Genomic DNA, 21,865 nt, shown 5'->3' with positions numbered 1-21,865 from the left:
TCTTTCATGTCTGTATCCATCCCTCTACTGTGCTAAGAAGTTCTCATTTAGAATGCTTTCTTCTTTGGGTTAATTTAGTAATTTTGTTTTATAGTTTTTTACTGAGATCCACGTTTCTGAACTGATCTTCTGTTGATAGTTTACACCTACTCATAAGTGCTACTGTGGTATCAGGGAAATGGAGTTGAAAAGCCTGTCCTGTTTATGGTGATGTAAGAACAGTAGACTCAGAGTGTACCACAGGCAGAGAATTGACTGAATATTGCTTTACATTCCCAACAGTATTTGTTACCCATCTCTCTTGTTTCTAGAATGTATTACTTATTTTAGACGTGTACTATTCGATAAGTACTTTAATAACTGTTCTCTTCCCCTTCTGCAAGTATGAGATATTCCTTTTACCAATCTAGCTTGGTTCATTTGCTATTTTCCTTCACTGTTAATATTCAGCCACATGTTATTTTTATTACATAACTTTACTTCCTAGCGACATGAAATCTGAAAAGTTGCATTTCTATACATGACTGAAAAACGTAAAACATATGATTACATAGAAGGATTTCACAAAGCAAGCTATATACCAAGACAATACAATACTCTGGAAGCCAATTTTAAAACGACAAATAATACTTCTAAGACTTGCAGGTAAACTTCCATACAGGTTTATATGTATTTTATTACAGGTTGAATTCTTCTCTGTTTTTTGTTGTACAGTTTCATCATTCTTTATGAAAGCAAATAAACAAGTAAATAAACAAACTATCCCTTATGTGTATACTTCTACTACAGAACTGATTCTCGCTTTTGTACATTTTTTCAACAGTTTTCATTCACTTTTATTCTGATAACCTTGAAAGAATTCATTGCATGCAATGGTCAGGGCTGCCACAAGAACCACAAACTCATTGAAGTCAACTTCACCGTCACAGTCATTGTCAAGGTCATTAAGAATTCTTTCTACCATTGAGCAGTCTCTCTTCTCCTAAGGGAAAGGAACAAAAATACATAAAGCTATTAGAAAAAGTTGTTTTCAAGAGACTGTTATATCAAGACCATACATGACATTCATACCTCTCAACTGTCCAGATATTTGCACAATGTTTAGATTTTTTTGTCTGTTCCCCATAAAATTTGTGTTTTCCTGACAAATCAGTAAGGATTTGAAGTCACTAAAGAATGACATACATTTGAGTTTCAGACTTCATATCTTCGAGAAAATGCATACCAACACAAATTATATTATTCTAACAACTTTCTAAGAGCTATATTTAAAGTCTGTCCCTATTTTTAGTCTTTGTCCCCCATTATTTTAGGCTTTGTCAAGATTTCTTGCAATAAGAAGTTGAGAGGTATGATGACATGACTGAATTATTTTCATTTATTTGTTTGTTTGTATTTGTTAACTTCGATATTCCAGCTGGACAGAAACTGTTTTTAGCTATGGCCAAAGAAGAATATTTCTATACAGATTATAAATATGTTACAAACATGCTATTATACAGTAAGACTATGGTTTCACCAGTGTGTGTGTGTGTGTGTGTGTGTGTGTGTGTGTGTGTGTGTGTGTGTGTGTGTGTGTGTGTGTGTGTGTCTGTGTGTCTCTCTCTCTCTCTCTCTCTATATATATATATATATATATATATATATATATATTTATTATGGGTCCCCATCAGAAGGACGAAAGCTCACAAGAACAAATGTCAAAAGATTGAACCAGGAACACTGAAAGCCTGGAAAGTTGGAAAAAAAACCCTCACAACATCTGCCTTTTTGCAGGGTTCAAGTCTCCCTGCACCCCTCACACCCCACTGCTAATTCTATATACAAACTCCAAGATTGCACTTCAGTGTGGAAAGGAGCAAAACCCCAGTCCCCACTGTACCATGATCCTGCACAATCAAGGTCTTATGTTGGGCACATATGGTCTGATTGCCTGGGAGGGGCTGATGATTGACAGACAATGGGAAGAAAAAACTGCAAAAAAAAAAAAAAAGTATAAAGTGGAAATAACATTTTGAATACACTGATATTAGGCTCTTATTCCCAGTACATATCCAAGAGGAACTATCATGATATTGGATGCTCTTGCCAAAAAATTTCAGGGCACCATAAGTGAGACAGTAGAAAAAAGCCAAAGACAGGAAAAATATCACTCAAGAAAATTCTCAAATGATTGACTAAGTACAAGTTTGATGGCAATAACAGCAGGAAGGCAAGATATGAACTAGACTAAAAAAATGACATTTGACTCTCATTATGCATTACAGTTCCTCCCTTATGTGCGAGATGCAAAATCAGAGGACAAGGATTGCATGACAGTCTAGAGATACTCTGAAAACAGGCACCCGCTGCAGTAGTCAGCTTGATACTGAAGTCACCTGCTAAGTGATATGCAAAGTAAATAAACAGAACTCCAACTACAGAGCTATTAGATGATTGAAAACCAAAGTTCGGCAACACTAGTCAGTCCACAAAAGCATCCTGAAGTTAAAAAAAGTGTACCAGCTCAAACAAAAGCCCTGATATAGGTGATGTTAAAAAATAAACATTGCTAATAGTTCTCATTAGTGCACTATTGTTGTACAGGAAAACTTTCATAAAATAAAAAAAAGTATTTGCAAACCTTTCAGCTAGCTAAAATATAGCCCAATACAACAAATTACCACGAGTGTTGTATTATATCTATAATACATTTTACAACACTGGCAGTGGCAACCAACCAACCATCACCATCTTATCTTTTTTGTTATTTGTTTTGTCTGCCATACATAACACAATCATGGTTGTAGCTACTGAATAATATAGATAAAGTAGTATTCCTTGCAGCATGATTCACTACACTATTATAGTATGCATACTACGGACAATTTAGAGAGCTAGTGTGTTTACGTAGGTGTGGCATTGTGAACAAAATAAAAACAATATTCTGTACTACTGTACTATGAAGAAGTGTGTGGGAGGGTCAAAGTGATTTCTTAGTTCATAAAAAATGGTCAAAATATTGAAAACTAGAAAAACTATATCATCCTGATCCACAAAAATATTCCAGAGACATATCCAGAAAGCACATGCCTATTGATGTAACATCCAGTGTAATCAAGCTCATCAAAGTCTATCTGAAATAATGTCTTTCTAACTTCTTCACCAGCTAAGACTTGGTTAACTTTTAAAAGTATTGGTTAATTAAGGGAATATCCTATTTCATCATTTTATTGAGGTCCCTCAAGTTTTGTGTCTGGGGCCACTCCTGTTAGGTGTTTGCTTGTCTGATGTCAAAGCTGATACCAGGGGCCTGTGGCTCACCACATTTGCAGATGATTACAGACTCAGAACCATGATAAACTCTCCACCTGACTCCCAGGTTCTCCAGAAGGGCCTAATATATGCAACTAAATGGTGCTAGGATCATTGCCTGAATTTAATTGCTAAGAAATGTAGCACTGTGCCCTTTGGTAAACACATGCACTCATGCACCTATTATATAAATAACACCTACTTGAAAATGCACACAGTTACTAGGGACTTCAGCACTTTCTTAGGCAATAAACTATCCTTTGACCACCATGTGTCTACCATGGTTAGGAAGTCCTTCTAGCAATCTAGGCTAATTACCAGAGGTATATTTTCTAGATAGCAGACTGATAATGGAATATAATGCCTCTTTCAGTATGTATTCATTCAAACATATAACTTAACTTGAAAAGAAAACTCAGTATTTCCTTGTAAAGAAAATAGAGTGAATGGCTTTCATGTGCTGTGCAGACCACCATAAAGCACTTTCATCTCTGTTTCCTACAGACATTTGAGGAGGGACCTTTGCTTTGTCTACAAAACCTGCAAATGATCCAGCCCTAAGTGACCTCTTGCACATTTGCAAAAAGAATGGCACCATAAACACATACTTGAAAGAAATAACATTTCACCGTAATATAAACAGGGCCTTCTGGAGAGACCAGTACCTGTCTCAAAGAAGCTCCCTCCTATGGAATAGACTTCACTTAGCTGTTAAGCAAAATAGCTGCTTAACCTTCTTAAAATGTAACCTGGACAGCTGGATGGGAAACCATACATTTACTCCAGGTTTGACCATTCAAACCTGGATTGAAAAGGAAGAAATTATTTCGTAATTACTCATTCATACAAAAGGGTACTGATGAAGTGGGATCTTGATGCTAGTTTGTGCCAGTTTGCTGCAATTCCTCTGATTCTAGCTTTGAACTTCCCATTCAGACTTCCCTCCAGCTCAAGCACACCTTCCAGATACCTGAAACAGTTAATGTTTATGGACATCAGGCTTGGTTTAAAACAGGTCCCATAGGCAGTCTCTGTGAGCACAGACTATTTATTTCAGAACTGCCAAAACATAAGGGACACGTCTGTACCCTTAAAGAAAAGGCAATGAATAAAAATGTCAAATATATATTCCTTTGAAAATGGAACTTCATTCTCTTTATAGACTATATCCCAATGAGCTTTAAAGTAGAACAAAGGAAATTGCATATTTATTAACCAGGTTGCTCTTTGGAGATAGATGACAATGCATGTCTTAAACTGAGATTAAATTTGTGCATAAGTAACGTTTAGCACATCCCATAACAATTCTCTGACTGAAAATTTGAGTATGGTATAGTATATTACCAACAGCAACTCTTGCTGACTTCTGTCAAGTCATCATTCTATGATACTTCATAGTTCTTCTAACAAAAGTTTGCAGTTTTTGCAGATCCAAGGAAAAGTATCCCTTGCAAGCTATATTAACAATTATGTTTCAGTATGTTTATTATGGATAGATCTGTATATATATATATATATATATATATATACATATATATATATATTTTTTTTTTTTTGACAGCCTTTGTTTATTTATTTACTTTTTTTTTGTATTGCAGGACTGACTTAAGCAGGCCTGTCACCACTTAGTTCAAGTCCTACTGCTCACTTAACTTCCCCTTTCTGTATTGGGTCTGCATGTTCAAGATGCATCCCTTTGCCAGTGGGTTTCATCTTTATCATCTTTCCAGATATGAAGGCATACCTCTCAACTGTACAGATTTTTGCAGACTGTTCAGATTTTTGCCTCATATATTTGGTCTGATTTTCATAAAATTGTGGTTTTCTGGCAAATTATTGGAAAATCATTAAAGGTTGAAGTTAGAAAATAACGAGTCATCTGAGTTTCAGACTTCATACCCTTTAGAAAATCCATGCTAATGCAAAACCTGTTATTCTATCAACTTTCTAAGTTTGTAAGAGCAATATTTAAAAATTGCCCCTATTTTTGGGCCTTTGTCCCTCTTTTATGGATGGCTTTGTCCAGATTTCTTGCTCTAAGAGGTTGAAAGGTATGTATGAAGGACCTCGTAGCTTTGCCAGTTTCAGGTACTCTGTGACTGCATTAACTTGATAGTTGAGCAAGTTAAGCTCTAAACACCTGATGTCCTTGGTTTCATAAGTGCATATGCATGTGTAACAGGAAATTGTGAGGGAAGCCATCTACTTCACTTTCATGGTGATGCATCTACCTCAGACCCTCTCTCCCACACACATGCTTCTTCCAGTCTCCATATTGAGCAAATATTAGGCACAACCCCACTATGTCCACTCTCCCCTCCCCAAGAGAGGCAAGTCGGCTTTGCCTCATTATTCTTCAACCCCCTTTGCCCCCCATCGGGCCATCAGGTAAACCAGGTTTCATCTGGGCAGTAGTCAGGGCTTTATCTGTCTATGCTATGGAGCTGATGAGACATACAGAACTGTAGTGTAATAAGATGGGTGCACATGAGTGAGAGATATTTGGTACAGGTGCAAGCAAAAATTGGGAGATCAGTAAAAGTTGCTTATACTTGAATTTATGGTTGGGTATTGTAAGACAAGCGAAGCACCTGCCACTTTTATAAAGGGTTGCAGTCATTCAGGGACTTAAGCTTATTTTCCCATGCAACAACTACATTGCTAAGATGTGGAATAACATATCACCCTCTCTTAGATAACTACATCTCTTCAAATTCAGAATGAAAATCTTCATGCTGGATTTCCACCTCTGTCAATGCAGCTCCTCCCCCTGAATAAACTGTACTTCAGACTTTTCTCTGCTACCATCTTTAGCTATCCCATATTACTCTAATACTGACTATGTTACATGCACATATGGTAGCAGTAGCCTATTTGATACCCATTGTTCAGTGGTCTAAATAATGTAATATAGGATGGCTCTACATATTGATATGAAATAATGTACTTTATGATATATCTACAGTCTTATGTTAATGATCTGCAAAACCAGCATGTTTTCCCATTCTGAACAATTTATTTTCTATTGTCTTATATTCATTATACAATTATAAAATTATAAACTGTATTCCAATGGGGCTTTTCTCCAGGGTGTGCACTGCCAAGGAGCTTTTTGCCCAACTATACTACCCTGTAAACAAATAGAAATAAACAGGTAAATACAGGAGATGGCACACTATGCCTGGGTGAAGGTGCTGACAGAAAAAGCTTTAGAAGGCAACTCAGAGATTCGTAGTTCAACACACAGTGTTAAAGAGTTGTGTGTGGCAGTTCCACAGTGATGCTACAGTAGTGTGTCTGCTAGTCATTAAATTTCTATATGAAAAGCGAAAACCTTGACATTCACAAAAGTTGAGACCAACTACAGCTACCAATTGCTACTTGGGCATTGATATCAGTTGTCCACTCTGACATATTTTAAAATTCTGTCAGTGGCTATGAGGAAGCTATCATTAGATGAAAGCATAATTATGTGGTTTACCTCAATGAAGGGTTCAGGTTACATTCTGTGTGTATGATACACTTTGCTATTCTGATGTCATCTTTCTGCAGAGGTCAGACCTTTTGAGTCTGATATATTTCTTATGATATGGATTTTTCATTTGGAATAGAATAAATTAGAGATATTTTCCAACCACATAATTTGATCTACATTGGATATTGTCCATGGTCATGGTACTAGAAACCCAAAACATTTAGAGAAATTGAAAAAGAGAGAGAGAGACCCTTCTTGAATGTCTAGGATATTCTCCTCTCCAATCACTGTTCTGAATATTTCTGAGGAATGACTTTGCTTTTGGATGGAAGCACAACCATGGTGTAACTTGACTGCATAAGTAAGGTTATTCCCTGCCTGCCACTTTGCTTCTTTGCTACCAGTGGACATCCTCCTTCAAATCATGAATAACAGAGAATATTTGTCATCACATTGCTAACACATGATATACAAGTACTACTTGCCGGACGTACAGGGACTTTAACTGCCAGAGGGCCAGTGAAAGATATGCCTACCTGCAGTAGATAGAAGAAGGAGGCTGCTGGCATATCACTGAGGGTCTTCTTTATAGATAAACTGATATGGTAAAAAACTGTGTCGGTTTTGCTTAACAATGAGGATCCATGTTGAAGGGTAATATATTTGGGTTGATTCCCAAGCAGAAAAAAAAATATCCAGGTAGAAGGAGCTAGAAAATCAGACCCAGAGCAGCTATAAGGTCGATTACTGTAGAATACCAAGGCTACAAGTCCCGACTCCAAATCTGCAACATGGAGATGTTGTCTGGGAAGGAAACATCACAGACCCTAAGATTACAATGACCAAGCCTGCAGATGACAGACTAAACAAAAACACTGAACCCAGCCATGCTTAGAGCAGCAAAAAGACTGCCACCTGGGCCAGGAGTAAAGTACTCACTGTTGCTGTGGGAACATTCCCTTGTCCACTCAGAGTGAAAAGGGACTGAAAGAACCCCCCAGCATGAAAAAACAATTCCCTAGCCACACACAGAACACTCCCAAGAAAAAGGCAGACATTTCTGAAGTAGGAAGCCGCTTATGTCACCTGATTTTTGTTTCCCACAGGGGACTGGGCAAGGAATAGCTTGAACAAGACAGAAAGCATTTTACAAATTTTCTGATTTTGCCAGGTACTAGTTGTCATCCTTGTGTTTTACTACTGTGCCTTATGGGATGTTTATTAGAGTTTGGGAAGCATATAGCTGCATGTCTGGCTTTTGGATAAAACTGCAAATAGCATTAATTATTTTTGTAAAAGTGGGTATGAGAAGGAAATAAAACAGGCATATTACCAATTTTCTAATTTTAATAGGGATGATTCTTTTGATATAAATAATGTTTAATATGCATCTTAAGTTTTGTATGAAAGTTAAAGATTCAAACCTGCTTTTTTTGTTACTTAAGTTTTTTTTCTGTTTTAAAGAATTATTATAATAATTGCTACAGAATGTCAAATTAAATAAGATTATTCTCAGTAGTACTTCTGTTTATCTGTTTCTAACAGAAGTTGAAATATAGGAGATCATTTTATATGTAGTCATAATTAAAGTTGTATTATGCATTTGCTCTTCTCTGGCTTTAACCACACATGTATCTACCCCTGTGATTCATACAGCATATGTGCACATAATGAAAAGGAATTGTTTCGTACTAATCATAAAAATGATTATCATGGGGAAATATTCTTGTGATTCAAAATGTGTCATGTATGCTGTCAGATGTCGCCTGCAACCTTGTTTGACAGGTGTAGAAACCTTAGCATTTTCTTTTCAGCTGTCTGTAGCTTTGAGGTATTGATGGATGAGATGAAAGTGGTAATAGGCAAGCCATACTGTAGTCTAGGGATCTAGTAAGCCAATTATATCCAGCTGTTTTAGCTGTATAAGCATCTCACTGACCTGCATTTCAATGTGTGACGTGAACGACAAAGATTGAAAAGCATCCTAAGGCACCTTGGAAAAGAATTGTAAGGCAAAGCAATGTTTGTAGGGTCAGTAATAGTGAGGGGGTGACAATGTTTTAACTTTTATAGAGTGCCAAACAGCATGGTGGTGGTTTTCATGGTGTTTACTGTAAGCTGATTGGTAGTAAGCCAGTTCGAAATGGATTCAAAATCAATTTGTAAAGTGCTTGAAGCTTCATGTGAAGATTTTTCCAGTCTGATGGAAACTGCAGCATCGGCATAAAGGATGCAGTTCAGATTGCTAAAATCTTATGGGAAGGTATTTATGAATAATGAAAAAAGCAGAGGAAACAAAACTGATCTCTCAGGAACCTCACTTGAGGTACACCCTGTAACAGTGTCCTGGCCAGCCCCATGTATGGTAAATGATCTGTTAGTGAGATAGTCTTTGTACCAGAGCAAAATTTGTGGGGAGAAACTGCAGTCATTTAGTTTTTGAAGAGAATAGAGTGATGGATGCTTTCAAATGTTCATTTGAACCATCTAAAAATACTGCTCCTGGACTCTGTGTCCACGTTTGAGAAAATGTGGTCAGTGAGGTTATACAAGGTGACAATGGGGCAAAAAAACACATGTTGCTTATGTATGAGAATGTCATAGTTTAGTATATATTCCAGTCTTTACTCATAGTTTAATATTTTAGCAAAAGGGAACAAGCTTGTAATGGCTGAACATGTGATGATTGCACCGCACCAGATTTTTTTGGGAGAAGAATAATAAGAGCATGTTTAAAGCTGTAGAGCATAGTATTAGTACTAATGTAGAAAGTGACAATGAAAGTAATGGGCTGACATAACACATTACTGCCTCGTTTCAGTATTTTCTAGGTAATGATACGAAAGTGCACTGTGCAGGTTATAACTGGAGTAAATGGATAACACTTGTTTCCTCACTTGGTTTTTACTGACAGATTTTAAAATAGAAGGGTGGGTATTGTCATTATTTATATAGTGGGGTCGATGGAGGAGCAGTTTGCTGAAAGGGGAAAAAAGCATTATTGTGGGAGGGAGGTGTATGAAGCATTGTGTCCTATCTCCTTAATATGTAAAAGGGAAAGCAAGTGTGTAGTGTTTTTTTGGAAATGGTTTGCTGTTAAATATATCCAGAATTGTTTTGCACATGTATTCAGATTTTGCTGCACTGATGTCAATACTTGCCTGCTTCCTGATTAAAAGGTATTATTGTAAATCTGTGTATCATAAGGTGTTGCTTTTCAGATAACCCTTTTTAAAAAAGGACACAATGGGCTAAATTCATAAAACAGTCCTGATGAGTACGTGCCTGTGTACACATTGCAGAAATACCCCTACATGGTGCTGCATGGTTCTCCAGCAGTAGAATGTGCAGCACCATGAAGGGCTGGCCCCACAGCTATATGGAATGCTAATAAAGCAGTCTGGGGGGGGGGGGAGGCAACTACTAATTAACCATGTGCTGTCTTCCCAAAACTGCCCCAGCAAACAACCTACATAGCTAAGCAATTCAAGAAAGTGCTTGGCCATGTAGATTCTACATGGCCATCCCCACCATATCTCTGTAGCAAACATGGCCAAGAGGCCATGTTTAATTGTGAATGTGAACATGATGGGGGGAACCAGGGCTTGCTATAAAAGTGAAAAAATGGCACTAGCATCAAAATGGAGATCAGGAAGTGGGGAGAACCACTATACACCAGAGATAATAATGTGGAAAAGTGCTGTACCAGCTACCATTACTACAGGGGGGGGGTTTCAGAGTATAGACAGTCTGCAGTGACATACTGGTACCATACCTCTCGGCCTCCTAGTGCAAGTAATCTGGACAACGCTTGACATAATGGAGGGACAAAGGCCTAAAAATAGGGACAGATTTTAAATATTGCTCTTATAAACTTAAAAAGTTGCTAGATTAACAGTGTTTGTTTTAACATGCATTTTCTGAGGGATATGAAGTCTAAAACTGAAATATATGTCATTATTTACTGACTTCAGTCCTCAGATCATCCCAGTGATTTGCTAGAAAACCACAAATTTTATAAGGAACAGACAAAAAACATGAGGCAAAAATCCAGTTATTCTGCAAAAATCTGGACATTTGAGAGGTATGACTGGCACCAGTGTTACTACAGAGTTGGGGGATACACTGGACACCAGGGAAGTGTGCCCTAAGGCACAGAATAGCAGAATGGGGGTGTGGGGCAGGGGGACACCAGACACCAGGGCTTACACTTAAGTGCCATAATGGCATCAACATTAATATGGGGAGGTGGGGAACCATTACACCACCAGGGCTGACTCTTTAAAGTGCTGTAATGGCACCTACATTGTAATGAGAATTGGAGGGTGGGGAGCAAGGAAGTCCGCAGGATTTTTTGCAGGGGGATGCAAACCCAGTGCCCCAACATGCAGCCCCCCCCACAAACCCCCCATGACATGCAGCCATTCCAGTGTCCCATTACTTGGCTATTTCTTCCCGGTTGCCATAAACACTGTTCAAAACTCTCAGTATGCATACTTTTTATACTTTACTTCTACAATGAGTAAAGATATTTGGATTTAATTTACAACATTTATTTCAAATTTTAGAGCACAAACACTGAGACATTTGCTAAACAAAACAATAGTCTTACAATGAAAACAGGCTTACCATTAAAACTTCTCTGCCTTTGAAGCTCACATTCACTGAAACAGCATTGAAACCCACATTCAAAGAGAATGTGTCAGGGCAGTGGGGGGTTAAGTTTACCTTTGGGCTGTTTTCAAATCACAGGCCCTCTTGCACACATTTTTAGGACCATGCAAAAGTACTGTGATTCACCTTCCTGATTGTATTAATTATAATATGTAATAATTGAATTATATCCCTTGTATAATACAACACCACTTGTTAGAGTGTGTTTTAAATTTATATTTTTGAGCATTTTTCCAGTAAGCAGTGAAACAAAACATATGAACCGGTAATGACAAACTGCCCAGTTCAGAACATCTCAACCATAAAAAGCCACTCAAACTTCTGTCATTACAATCCACCAATATCGGTCAATATGCACGATCTCTGCAGAAGTAAGTCATCTGAATAATTCCACATTAAAAAGATCTGAAACTAATAAAGAGATTGTTGCTATGAAACAACTTATATGTCAGTGTTTCAGCTACAAATTCAGTGCCTATTGCCCTTGAAGAATAAATTGCCTGTGTTATATTAAAAGAAATGGTTGTTGTTGTGTCTTACGGCTTTTCCCAGTTAGAGGTCGCCACAGTTGAACTCCGGTCCGCTAATGATTGGTAGTTGATTTTTACGTGCCAAGTTACCAGCCCTGACGCACAACCTTCAACGAAGGTACGCCCATTCACGCATGTCTCCATGCAGAAGATGCTCTAGCTGAGAATCGAACCGGACAACATCTTACTGTGAGATGACAACGCTACCGCAGAACCACCACCGCGATCAGTGCCTATTGCCCTTGAAGAATAAATTGCCTGTGTTATATTAAAAGAAATGGTAAGCTGGCATATTGCAATAAGGAATGGGTGACAAGCTGAAAAAGAAGTTACTAGGCATCTCATCCAAAGGAGGGCATACTAAGGACTGCAGTACCCCAACCCTTAAAATACAAATTCACGTGCTGTGGGAGTTGATGCTACAGCCCTTTGTATCAAGACACAAGTATGCAACCTGCTGTGCTACTAACTGCTTAAAACTCTATACCACAATAGTGATAACACTTGCTAAACAAAACAGTTGCACATTTTAAGCAGACCTAGCATGAGCAGCAGTAATTTTCTCTTCCCTTGAAGCTCACAATTCCTTGAAAATGCACTTGGAGAGGAAACATGGTGACATACCTCTAGAAATCAGCAGCAAAAGCAGCCATAAACACTCCTCCAAGTAGTATGTCAGGTGAAATTCCATTTCAGTTGTAGGACCCAATACATCCAGTCCCACAAATGTGAAAAATAAAGTTCACTTTGATAATTTAAACAACAAATCATGAGACATGTTTGCAGGGATGGTCCTCCTTGAGCCTCCTAATGGGGGGTTTGTACCCTTTACTAACAATATATACAATATCCAAGGTCACTTCATGTCAGAGTGGGGAGAATACCCCGAGATTCCATAACCTCATACTTAGGATGTATATATTTCCTCAGATCCATAGTAACAGTTTCATATTTCTAAGGACTGCAATTCAGTTTTTCAGAAATTACAAGGGGAACCTTCCAGCTCTCCCACTGGACATCAAGAGGGACCCTCTTAGTGGCTGTAAAAGGAACTTTCTCCTACCATTCTTCTTGTGTTTGGAATTTTCATCTAAGATAAAACAAACAGTATGCAAACACAGGATGTTTTTTACCAGTGATTGCAAGGATCAAGATCTAAATTATGTGAGTGACAAAATAAAAAATAAATAAATAAATAAACAAATAAAATAATGATGAGCATGGTGGCGGAGTGGTGAAATAACTTATGTATTTCATGTGTTACATCGCAGAATGCATCATTATAGGTATGCATTCATCCCCAGCAGTGAGATCTTCCAGAATATGATGCTGAATGATGAGTGGTGGAGAGGATAATTCAATTATAGGATCCAGCAAGGAGTTTTCTCAGTATTAAATCTTTCACACTCCCTAAATGATCCAAGCATTTCCAGAAATATTAACTGTCAAGTTTAACCCTTGCAGTTTTTCCTGTCAAGGAAAAAGAGCTATTTCTTTAATCCTACAAGGTTACACTTTTCAATGAAAATGGTGTGGCTTTGATTTAAATAAGATGCCATCTGTGCCTTTGAAAGAACCACAGCATGTTGTGAGTACTACTTATGTACCAAAAGTAAGAGAAAAGGTAAGGTAAAACTGAAACAAAAGGCTTACAATGTAGTCAGCCAGTTCATTATTTATCAGGTCCCGCAGCTCTGTTTTGTTGAGTTTGTACTTGTCTCCTTCCTTGCCGGAATATTCGTGGAAGATGGAGATTAGCTGCTGCATGCAGTCCTCTAGTTTAGAGGGCATTTTTCTCCTTTTTCTGTTATTTTACCTGGAATACAGGAGACAATAACATGGTGGGAAGCATTATTAAGATTGCAGTGTATTCAATGATTTGGATCAGACAGTATATCTATCTATCTATCTATCTATCTATCTATCTATCTATCTATCTATCTATCTATATTTATCAAATATAAACTAAGTGTATACCTTATAGTGTCAATTCAAACTCTGTATTCTTGCCTTCTGATTGTCTGTGTCATGGCTGAAAAGGGTCTTTGGACCAGTCCATTTATCCAATCAGCAAACAGCATAAACAATAATAAATAATTAAATTGTCAAACATGGAATTCACACTGATATTTGATACAATGCCCCATTGCATTTTGCAAATAAATTAATTGTTATTACCTTTGAAATGAGACAACACATAAAAAAGTTAATTGAACGTTATTCTACAACAGTGCAGAAAAAAACAAACCTGCATGATAACTCTATTAATGTTTAGGGAGTGAAAAGCTTTAAGTGTTACTTATACACACAATAAATATGCTGTAAAGGTACACAGGGAGGTTAATTCTCTAGTGATGGAACCTTTGGGGAAAGAAAATGTTGCAGTTAGGGCATAGTTTCAGGACGTTACATCGCTCACCCACTTTTATTTCAAAGGAACATTTCTACTTACAGTAAAAAGGCTTATGAAGCCTTTTTTAAACAGCTATGATGTAAACACCTCTTAGAATTAAAACAAAATTGCCTTCCGTAACTGCTCTGCATACATTTTCTATGTTTTCTGGCATCCTGAAAATGGTCAATGTATTTTATATGACACTAAGTATCTTTAGTCATTTACAACTTTATATACACACTGTTGTCTTTTGTCCCATATCTTAAGCATCCTAAAAAGCAGTATTTTATTTTACTGCAGACTTATCTTTTAGTTAAGCACGTATCTTAATAGGGCTTTGTGACTTTTGGGAAAAGTTTATCACAGTCTTGAATTATCTTCAGGTGAACAGCTGCTACTAGGCAAAACTCATCTAATGTTTTAGGTTAAAAAAAAATCAACAAAATCATCAGAATGAAGCTTTAAATGCCTAGTAAAAGAAAGCATTATATTACCAAAGGACCTTTTTGTGTCCTTCACAGGTGATGAGTCAGGATTATACAATGGTGAATGTTTGCTTTGTATGATATATTTTGCCAGATGACATTGTTCTTTTTGGAGGGTGAATTCCCTGGCTTTGATTTTTGAATCTGCATGTCTTTTCTTTTTTCTTTTTGTTCCATCACATCTTTCTTGTCACACCCTCATCTGATCAATTTCTTGGTATACCGACAGATGGATTCTTGTTCTTTATATCACATTGAAACAATAGACTGGCTGATATTGCCCGCATTGTTGGATGTGTGGAAATCCTGTACCCTCTAAACATGTTGTATGACTGTTGTCTTCATGGAATCCTTTCCATATATACAGACCTTATGATCCTGACTTTACTATCCATGTGTCTGTCTACCATTTAATTTCCTGTGGTCATAATGGAGTCGCCCTTCTGTGACTTATTCCTTAGCTGTCACAGAACTGATTGAACTGTGAGCTGTTAAATGGCAGACCATTATCAGCCTTAGTACTGGCTGGTACAACAAACATACTGAAAAAGCATTTCCAAGAAAGGGCGTATACCATGGACATAGAATATGCAGAATATATAACAGAGAATCTGGAATAGTCATTTATTCATTGTGTCAAACAGTCTCTGTTGTAGATTGGTGCATAAATTATAATCACAGATATGCCCTTGTTTTTAGAGTACTTTTGGTAATTCTCATTTGTGATCATGAATACCTCTGGATTGCAGGGTATCAGTCTGTCAAAGATAACAACCATGTCAAACTAGAGCTATCATCTTAGCAGGTCTCGAATTCAAATCTTGCTAAAATTTAACTTTGTTTCTATCACTCCCAGACATACTCCAGTTTCTATACATTTTTTGTAGAATTTTTAAGATAGTCAGTCATGTTCCTTTATCAAATAACTGTTATCAGGTGAAACAACACTTCTCACATCTTTTCATACTCTCTTCATCTGAGTTTTTTTCTTGTGTCATATGTTAGCCACACAGAATGCATTTATGCATCCTTTTCTATCGATGTTGCTATTTCTTGTGGGGGAGGGATCAGTTATCTTAGCAGTGAACATTCTACTATCATGTTCACATACTTCTTTGAAAAATTGATTTTGTCACTCTGTCTTTTGTACTCTGACTGTTGGAGGTCTGGAAACATATATCTCAACTACCCAGATGTTTACACAATGCCCAAATATTTGCCTCATATTTTGGTGAGTTCCTTATAAAATGTGATTTTCTTGCAAATATGGTTGAAGTCATTATATAATGACAGACATATGAGCTTCAGACTTTATATCCTTCAGAAATGCAAGCTAAAGCAAAATTTGTTATTTTAGCAACTTTCTAAGTTTATGAGTTTACAAGCGCAACATGTAAAATCTGTCCTTGATTTTGAGCCATTTCCCACATTATTTTGGGTGTAGTCCATATTGCTTGCACTAAGAGATTGAGAGGTATGTCTGGACATGCAGTCAGTTATGTTTAACTTTTCTCTCTTATACTGTACATAGAATTAGTAAGACTGAACCTCAGTGATCATCATTACCATCTAAGTGGAGGTTTTGAATTAAAGTATTAAATATTACTTTTAGCAGTCTGTAGTCAGCTATCACTGTGAGCTTTTCTGTAAACAAACATATATGAAAATGTTCACAGTGTCACTATATTGACGTAGTTTTTCTCTACATCTGACAGCAATATTTTATGGGCTATCATTTGTTTTAATGAAGTGATCTAGTTAGCAGTAATTTCTTCATTATAAATAAAATTATATTCCTTGTATTGAAGCTGCTTTTGTCAACAGCAAGCTTTGTAGCATTGTGTCAAGCTGTGCATGTTTAAATGCTACTTCATTGATAGTTGAACTTTGTATTTGAAAATGAGTGCTTGTTTGTAGTTGCCAGTATAAGTGAATGGGAATGTGTCATTCTTACAAAGTAGGGTTAGAGTTAGTGTTGGGGAGTAGGAGGTTAGTTTAGGTTTAGGGAAGGAAGCATTAAGGTTAAGCAGAAGGAGGGATTTTTACTGTTGGGTATTGCTCAGTGAGTTTAGCTTTAAGGAGTAGTAAAAGTGTGGGATGGGGTTAAGGTTAGAGAACAATCAAAGTATTTTAGGGTTAGGGTAAAAGAAGGTAGTTTTGGGTTAAGAAGCAATCAGGGAATTTAGGGTTAGATAGCAGGAGAGAAGTTTTAGGGATAAAGTTGAGGTTCTGGGAGGGTTGTGTAGTGCAGTAGACTCAAATTCTGGAAGGATGATGTAAGTTTGAAGGGTCAAGGAAATTTGAGATACGGCACATGCTATTTAAGAGTGTTCCATGGGTTTTAATAATTTTTGATATGTTTGTATTAGAGGAAAAGTTTGTTGATGTTAGTGTTTTAGGTTTTAATTTATTATAATTAGTATTTATATTAAAAAGTCTAGCCTTATGCTTGATAATACACTGGATATGATTTTGAGGGTAAATCGCTTTCATCCACAGACCACCCCCCTAAATTGTTTGCAATCCTCAAAGGTTTTCCATAAAACCAAACACTTTATGAAGGACAGATCAAAACATGAGTCAAAGTCAGAGATGACAAGTTGCTATAATCCAAGACCACACTTCAAAATTATTAGAATAAAAGGCAGTAAGTTGCATTCATCCACAAAGGATTACACTGTCAGTCAATAATGCAGATATTAGTTTCATACTTTTTATTTATTATACCACTGAAGAAAAATGTTAACTGTGTTGTCTTGTGCATGCAGATGCTATTTTATTAAAAATGTCTTCCTGTTTTCTCATGCACACACAATAACTAACTTGCCATGTGCGTGGGATAATAGCTGTACAATATCAGAATATTTTTTCAGTTCACATAGTCTGTGAAAGAATGTATGGATGGCATGTTTTAGAATATTTTGAACTAATTTTGAACAGGTGTCAGACTTGGTGCTGTATAAAAGTGTTTGTTCTCTATTTAATCAGAGTGGAAGCACTTCCACATGAAGTGAGGCAATAAGGTATGCAGAGACAATGTTAGGAAAAAGATAATGCCCCTTCCTTATGTTGCATGGCAGCCTGATGGGGCCTCCTCAATTCATGGGCCCTGGGTGGCCACCCAAAATGCCCCTATTATAAAAATACACTGACTGGAGGTCAGGATAGGATCTCTACTAAAATAAACAGGATAGTGAGATTCATCCTTGTAATCTAATACCTTGTATGCCATTGCAAAACCCTAAATCCCCTAGTCTAGTTAACCAAAAAGAACACAACCTGGTCAATGCAAGAAATGAATGAATTTAATGCAAAAGAACAAATCAGAACAAAAAAAGAACAAGCTGAAATATGAAGGACTTTTTCAAACCTGATTACAGAATTACAACAGGTAATCTTATGTATTAAAATCCACTAATCGTAAGACATATTTTACATCCAATGAAATTTCAAATCCAATAAAAAAACCTGTACCTTATACACAATTAAACAGCCTTAAACATTCAAAAGTCATAATAAAAGTATATACTCAGCTGATTGTGTTGATACCTATCTACAAACTTTTAAAAACAATAAATATGTTAGAAAATTTACATTCTTTAATAGTTAACGCTTTTAACTTTAAAAAAGGTTGTATTGAAATGTTGTCATTAACACCTGGAAAGACTGTGACATTTAAACGTAACTGCTAGATGGCTTTCTTATGCTCCGAAACCAATTTCAGTGGTACCAAATACCGACTGGGAGTAATTCTCTCAATACTTTAAAATAACCACTTCTTGTAGTCATTGTAAGATCTAGTATCTTTATATAAAACAGTACTAACATTATTGTCTTTAATGTCAGTAATATGTTCATAAATTGTATTCCTGAGTGAACACTTGGTTTTTCCAATGTAAAATACATTGCAAACTGAGCATAATATGACACAAACTACAGCGTTAATGTTGGAATCACATCTACTGCAACAAGATATAGATTTATCTTATCTGTAAATAGAAATTTTAGTAGTATCACAGATAAACTTATATTGAGCACAGTTGCCATATTTTGTCATTTTACTACCTTTATATGTTTTTTCAGTTTGATAGAATTCCAAGTTATGTTTAATATATCTAATCTGGATCTATGTCAGATAACTGAACTTCCAAAATTTCGAACACCATATGTTCGAACTTGGAAGTTCGAAATGTGAGAACATCGAAACCTCAGAAAAGCGAATTTTTTCCAAGGGAAAAAATTTGCTGTTCTGAAAAACACACACACAACACAAGCACACCAAAAATCTAATAAACCTACACTAAATCTTACATACACAACTATCTATGCACTAAACTTAACCCAAACCCTAACCCTAACGTCCATCACTATCACATACTTACCTTACCTGCACCCTAACCCTAAAGTCCGTCACTATCACACACTTACCTTACCCGCACCCTAACCCTAAATTCCATCACTATCACACACTTACCTTACCTGCACCCTAACCCCAACATCCGTCACACTCGCACACTTACCTTAACCCGTTCCGTAACTTTTGCACCACAGTGGAGAAAATGTAGAAGCCGCAGAAACAGCCAACCAAATTCTTTCCCTGGGAAAGAATTTGTATTTCCGCGGCTTCGACATTTTCATTTTTTGAACTTCTTTGTTCGAACTTCTAGTGTTCGAACATCTGGATGGTCGATTAAATAATATAGAACCCATAATCTTATGAGAAAAAGTCTTCTCTCAGTTGTTGACCAAAATATTATAAGTCCTAAATGCATCAACTGAAAAAGGAGTAATAAAGGAATTTTTCACTTTGGGTTTCCCTGATATATTTACCACTAAATTCTGATCAAGTAAAGTCAGTTGATATCTAGTGATGCTAAGCTGTAAAACTTCACTGGTAATAGTGTCTATGAAATATAATGGGTAATTCCTATTTTCTCATCTGAAAAAATAGTGTCCATGGAAAATATTCTCGATACCATAATTATCTGCCCTTTCCCAACATTTCTTTTTTGTCTCATTGGGTGGCAATTTGAATAATCTAAAAAGGTGTAAAAAAAGTAGGATTTCTATAAATTGCAGATTGAAAACTGTAATGAATCAAGTCCCTATGAGTACTAGATGTAATAAACTTGCCAATTGAGTGATTATAGGAAAAATGTAAAACTTGTCCAATGAATCAATAGTATTAAACCATAGCATAAATATGTCATCCTGATATTATAAATACATTGGAATCTCAGACCTAAATTCACATTAAAAACGCTGTTCTAAGTTTGTAATCAGTTTTGAAAAGGTCCTTAGTTTTTCAGGATGAAAGCACTTAACCGATTTGTTCTTTTGTATTAAACTCAGTCATTTCTTGCATTGACCAAGTTGTGTTCTTTTTGGTTCTTTGTTCTGTTTCCAACTTGGGTTCCAGCAAGTGGAGCATGCGTTAGCACCTAGGTTAGTTACCAACAGTTGTTAGAGTAAAACTCTGCATGTGAGATTCTGAAAGGACTATAGCACACCAAAATGAAGCAGTGAGGGAGTCTCTGTGGTCCATGAAATGTCTGGAGCATGATTCAGAAATGACTCTTGTGCATGCTCATTATGCAGAAGATGCCACATTTGGCAGAACCATGGCACACAAAAGATCAGAGTATTGCAACTTACTGGTGTGCAAAAGTACACCTATGCATACAGGGACTAAGCACAGACTATAAGTAATACTCTAGTATTGTTACATCAACACAATTACAATAGGACATGGCAGTGTGGCCAGAGACCAATGTGCTGTACCTCTGAATAGGTGTAACCATATCATGTATGTCATATATAATGACTTTTTAACTTCTACAACTTGATAACTTGTTTCACAGGAGATGGCAGGAGCAAGAAAAGTACAGCCTACCTGTACTATACCATTCCAAGCTCACAAAGAGCGTTACTGTACTGATCATAACTTCCTACTGTCCTAATAACACATAGCAGGGCTAAAAATGGTCATTGGACCAGTCTTCTTCAGCATTTTGTAGGAGACCTAGTATAGAGACTAAGCTTTGAGGTGATCAACATAGGACATTATGTTTATGCCCTGTATTTTTTTCTAAGGAACCTTTGTGGATATTCCAGTTGCTGCATGTGTCTGGTCAGGTACATACCGAAGAGGGTATTATACTTAATGAAGGGGTCTGATGACTGAATATAGTGGTACAATGACTTCCCTTGACCTAAATGCCCTGCACTTAGTTATAAGTTGAGCAACATAGAAGGATTTCCTTACTATCTTGGATACATGTTGATCAAAGACCACACTACTGTCTGCATGTGTCCCTGACTAGTGGGTCATCTCTTAGGGGTGTTTTATTAATGGCATAGTTTCCTGGGGTGGTCAACTTCCCAAAAGGTACTATAATACATTTCTTTGCATTGAGTTTTAAGCCATGGCTTTCACACCAGTCATTTGTCTGAGTTAGACCCTCTTGTAAGATGTTAGTGTCCTTTATGGATTGTATAACTGCTGTCAGTTTGCAATCATCTGCAAACTTGGTTAACTGGAGGCCTTTAACATTAGCCTTGACTTCTGAGAAGTAGATGCTAAAGAGGAGTGGGACCAACAAAGAGCCTTGAGGGACTCACCTGGTGACTGGCCTCTTTGAGGAGCTGGTTTCATCAATCCTAACTTCCTGGGTCCTATCTGTGAGCCAGCTGGATATCCAACATGTTATATAGGGATTTACATCTAATTCTTTTATTTTATTAACAATACCAGGGTGGGGTTTTGTATCAAATGCCTTAGCCAGGTCAAGGTAGGCATCCATTGTCTTGCTGACCTTCTCAAAGAAGTCCACCTGGTTCAGTAGGCATGACCTTCCTTTGACAAACCCAAACTGAGATGGATCCAATGTCTGAAGGTTTCCTATAGCTTTCTTGATCATTTCCATGATAATTTTTTCCATGGCTTTCCATATAAGACTAGTCAGACTAATATGTCTGTAATTTCAGGTATCTGATGATGGTCTGCCCTTCT

The 21,865-nt window shown here is 36.9% G+C and overlaps 1 protein-coding gene across 3 annotated transcripts in view; it reads right to left on the bottom strand.

Annotated features, from left to right (window-relative positions):
• Positions 1-646: 646 nt before the first annotated feature.
• The window catches only part of LOC122808864 (protein S100-A1-like), a 202,763-nt gene continuing 181,544 nt past the window's right edge, over positions 647-21,865 (bottom strand). For 2 of the 3 annotated variants that reach the window (XM_044079964.1, XM_044079961.1), the window contains exons 2-3: positions 13,627-13,789; positions 647-982 (exon numbers count right to left, since the gene is read on the bottom strand). In XM_044079964.1, the coding sequence (XP_043935899.1) occupies positions 827-982; positions 13,627-13,764 (294 nt within the window). In that variant the 5' untranslated portion in view covers positions 13,765-13,789 and the 3' untranslated portion in view covers positions 647-826. Of the gene's footprint in view, positions 983-13,626; positions 13,790-13,950; positions 14,017-21,865 lie in introns of all 3 variants that reach the window. The other variant, XM_044079962.1, reaches the window with a different exon arrangement.

The sequence above is a fragment of the Protopterus annectens genome, chromosome 8.part0, assembly GCF_019279795.1.
Source record: "Protopterus annectens isolate FY-2018-M chromosome 8.part0, PAN1.0, whole genome shotgun sequence".
Lineage (NCBI taxonomy): Eukaryota > Metazoa > Chordata > Ceratodontiformes > Protopteridae > Protopterus > Protopterus annectens.
The sequence above is the reverse complement of the archived record's forward strand: the minus strand, read 5'-3'. Positions and strand labels throughout refer to the sequence as shown.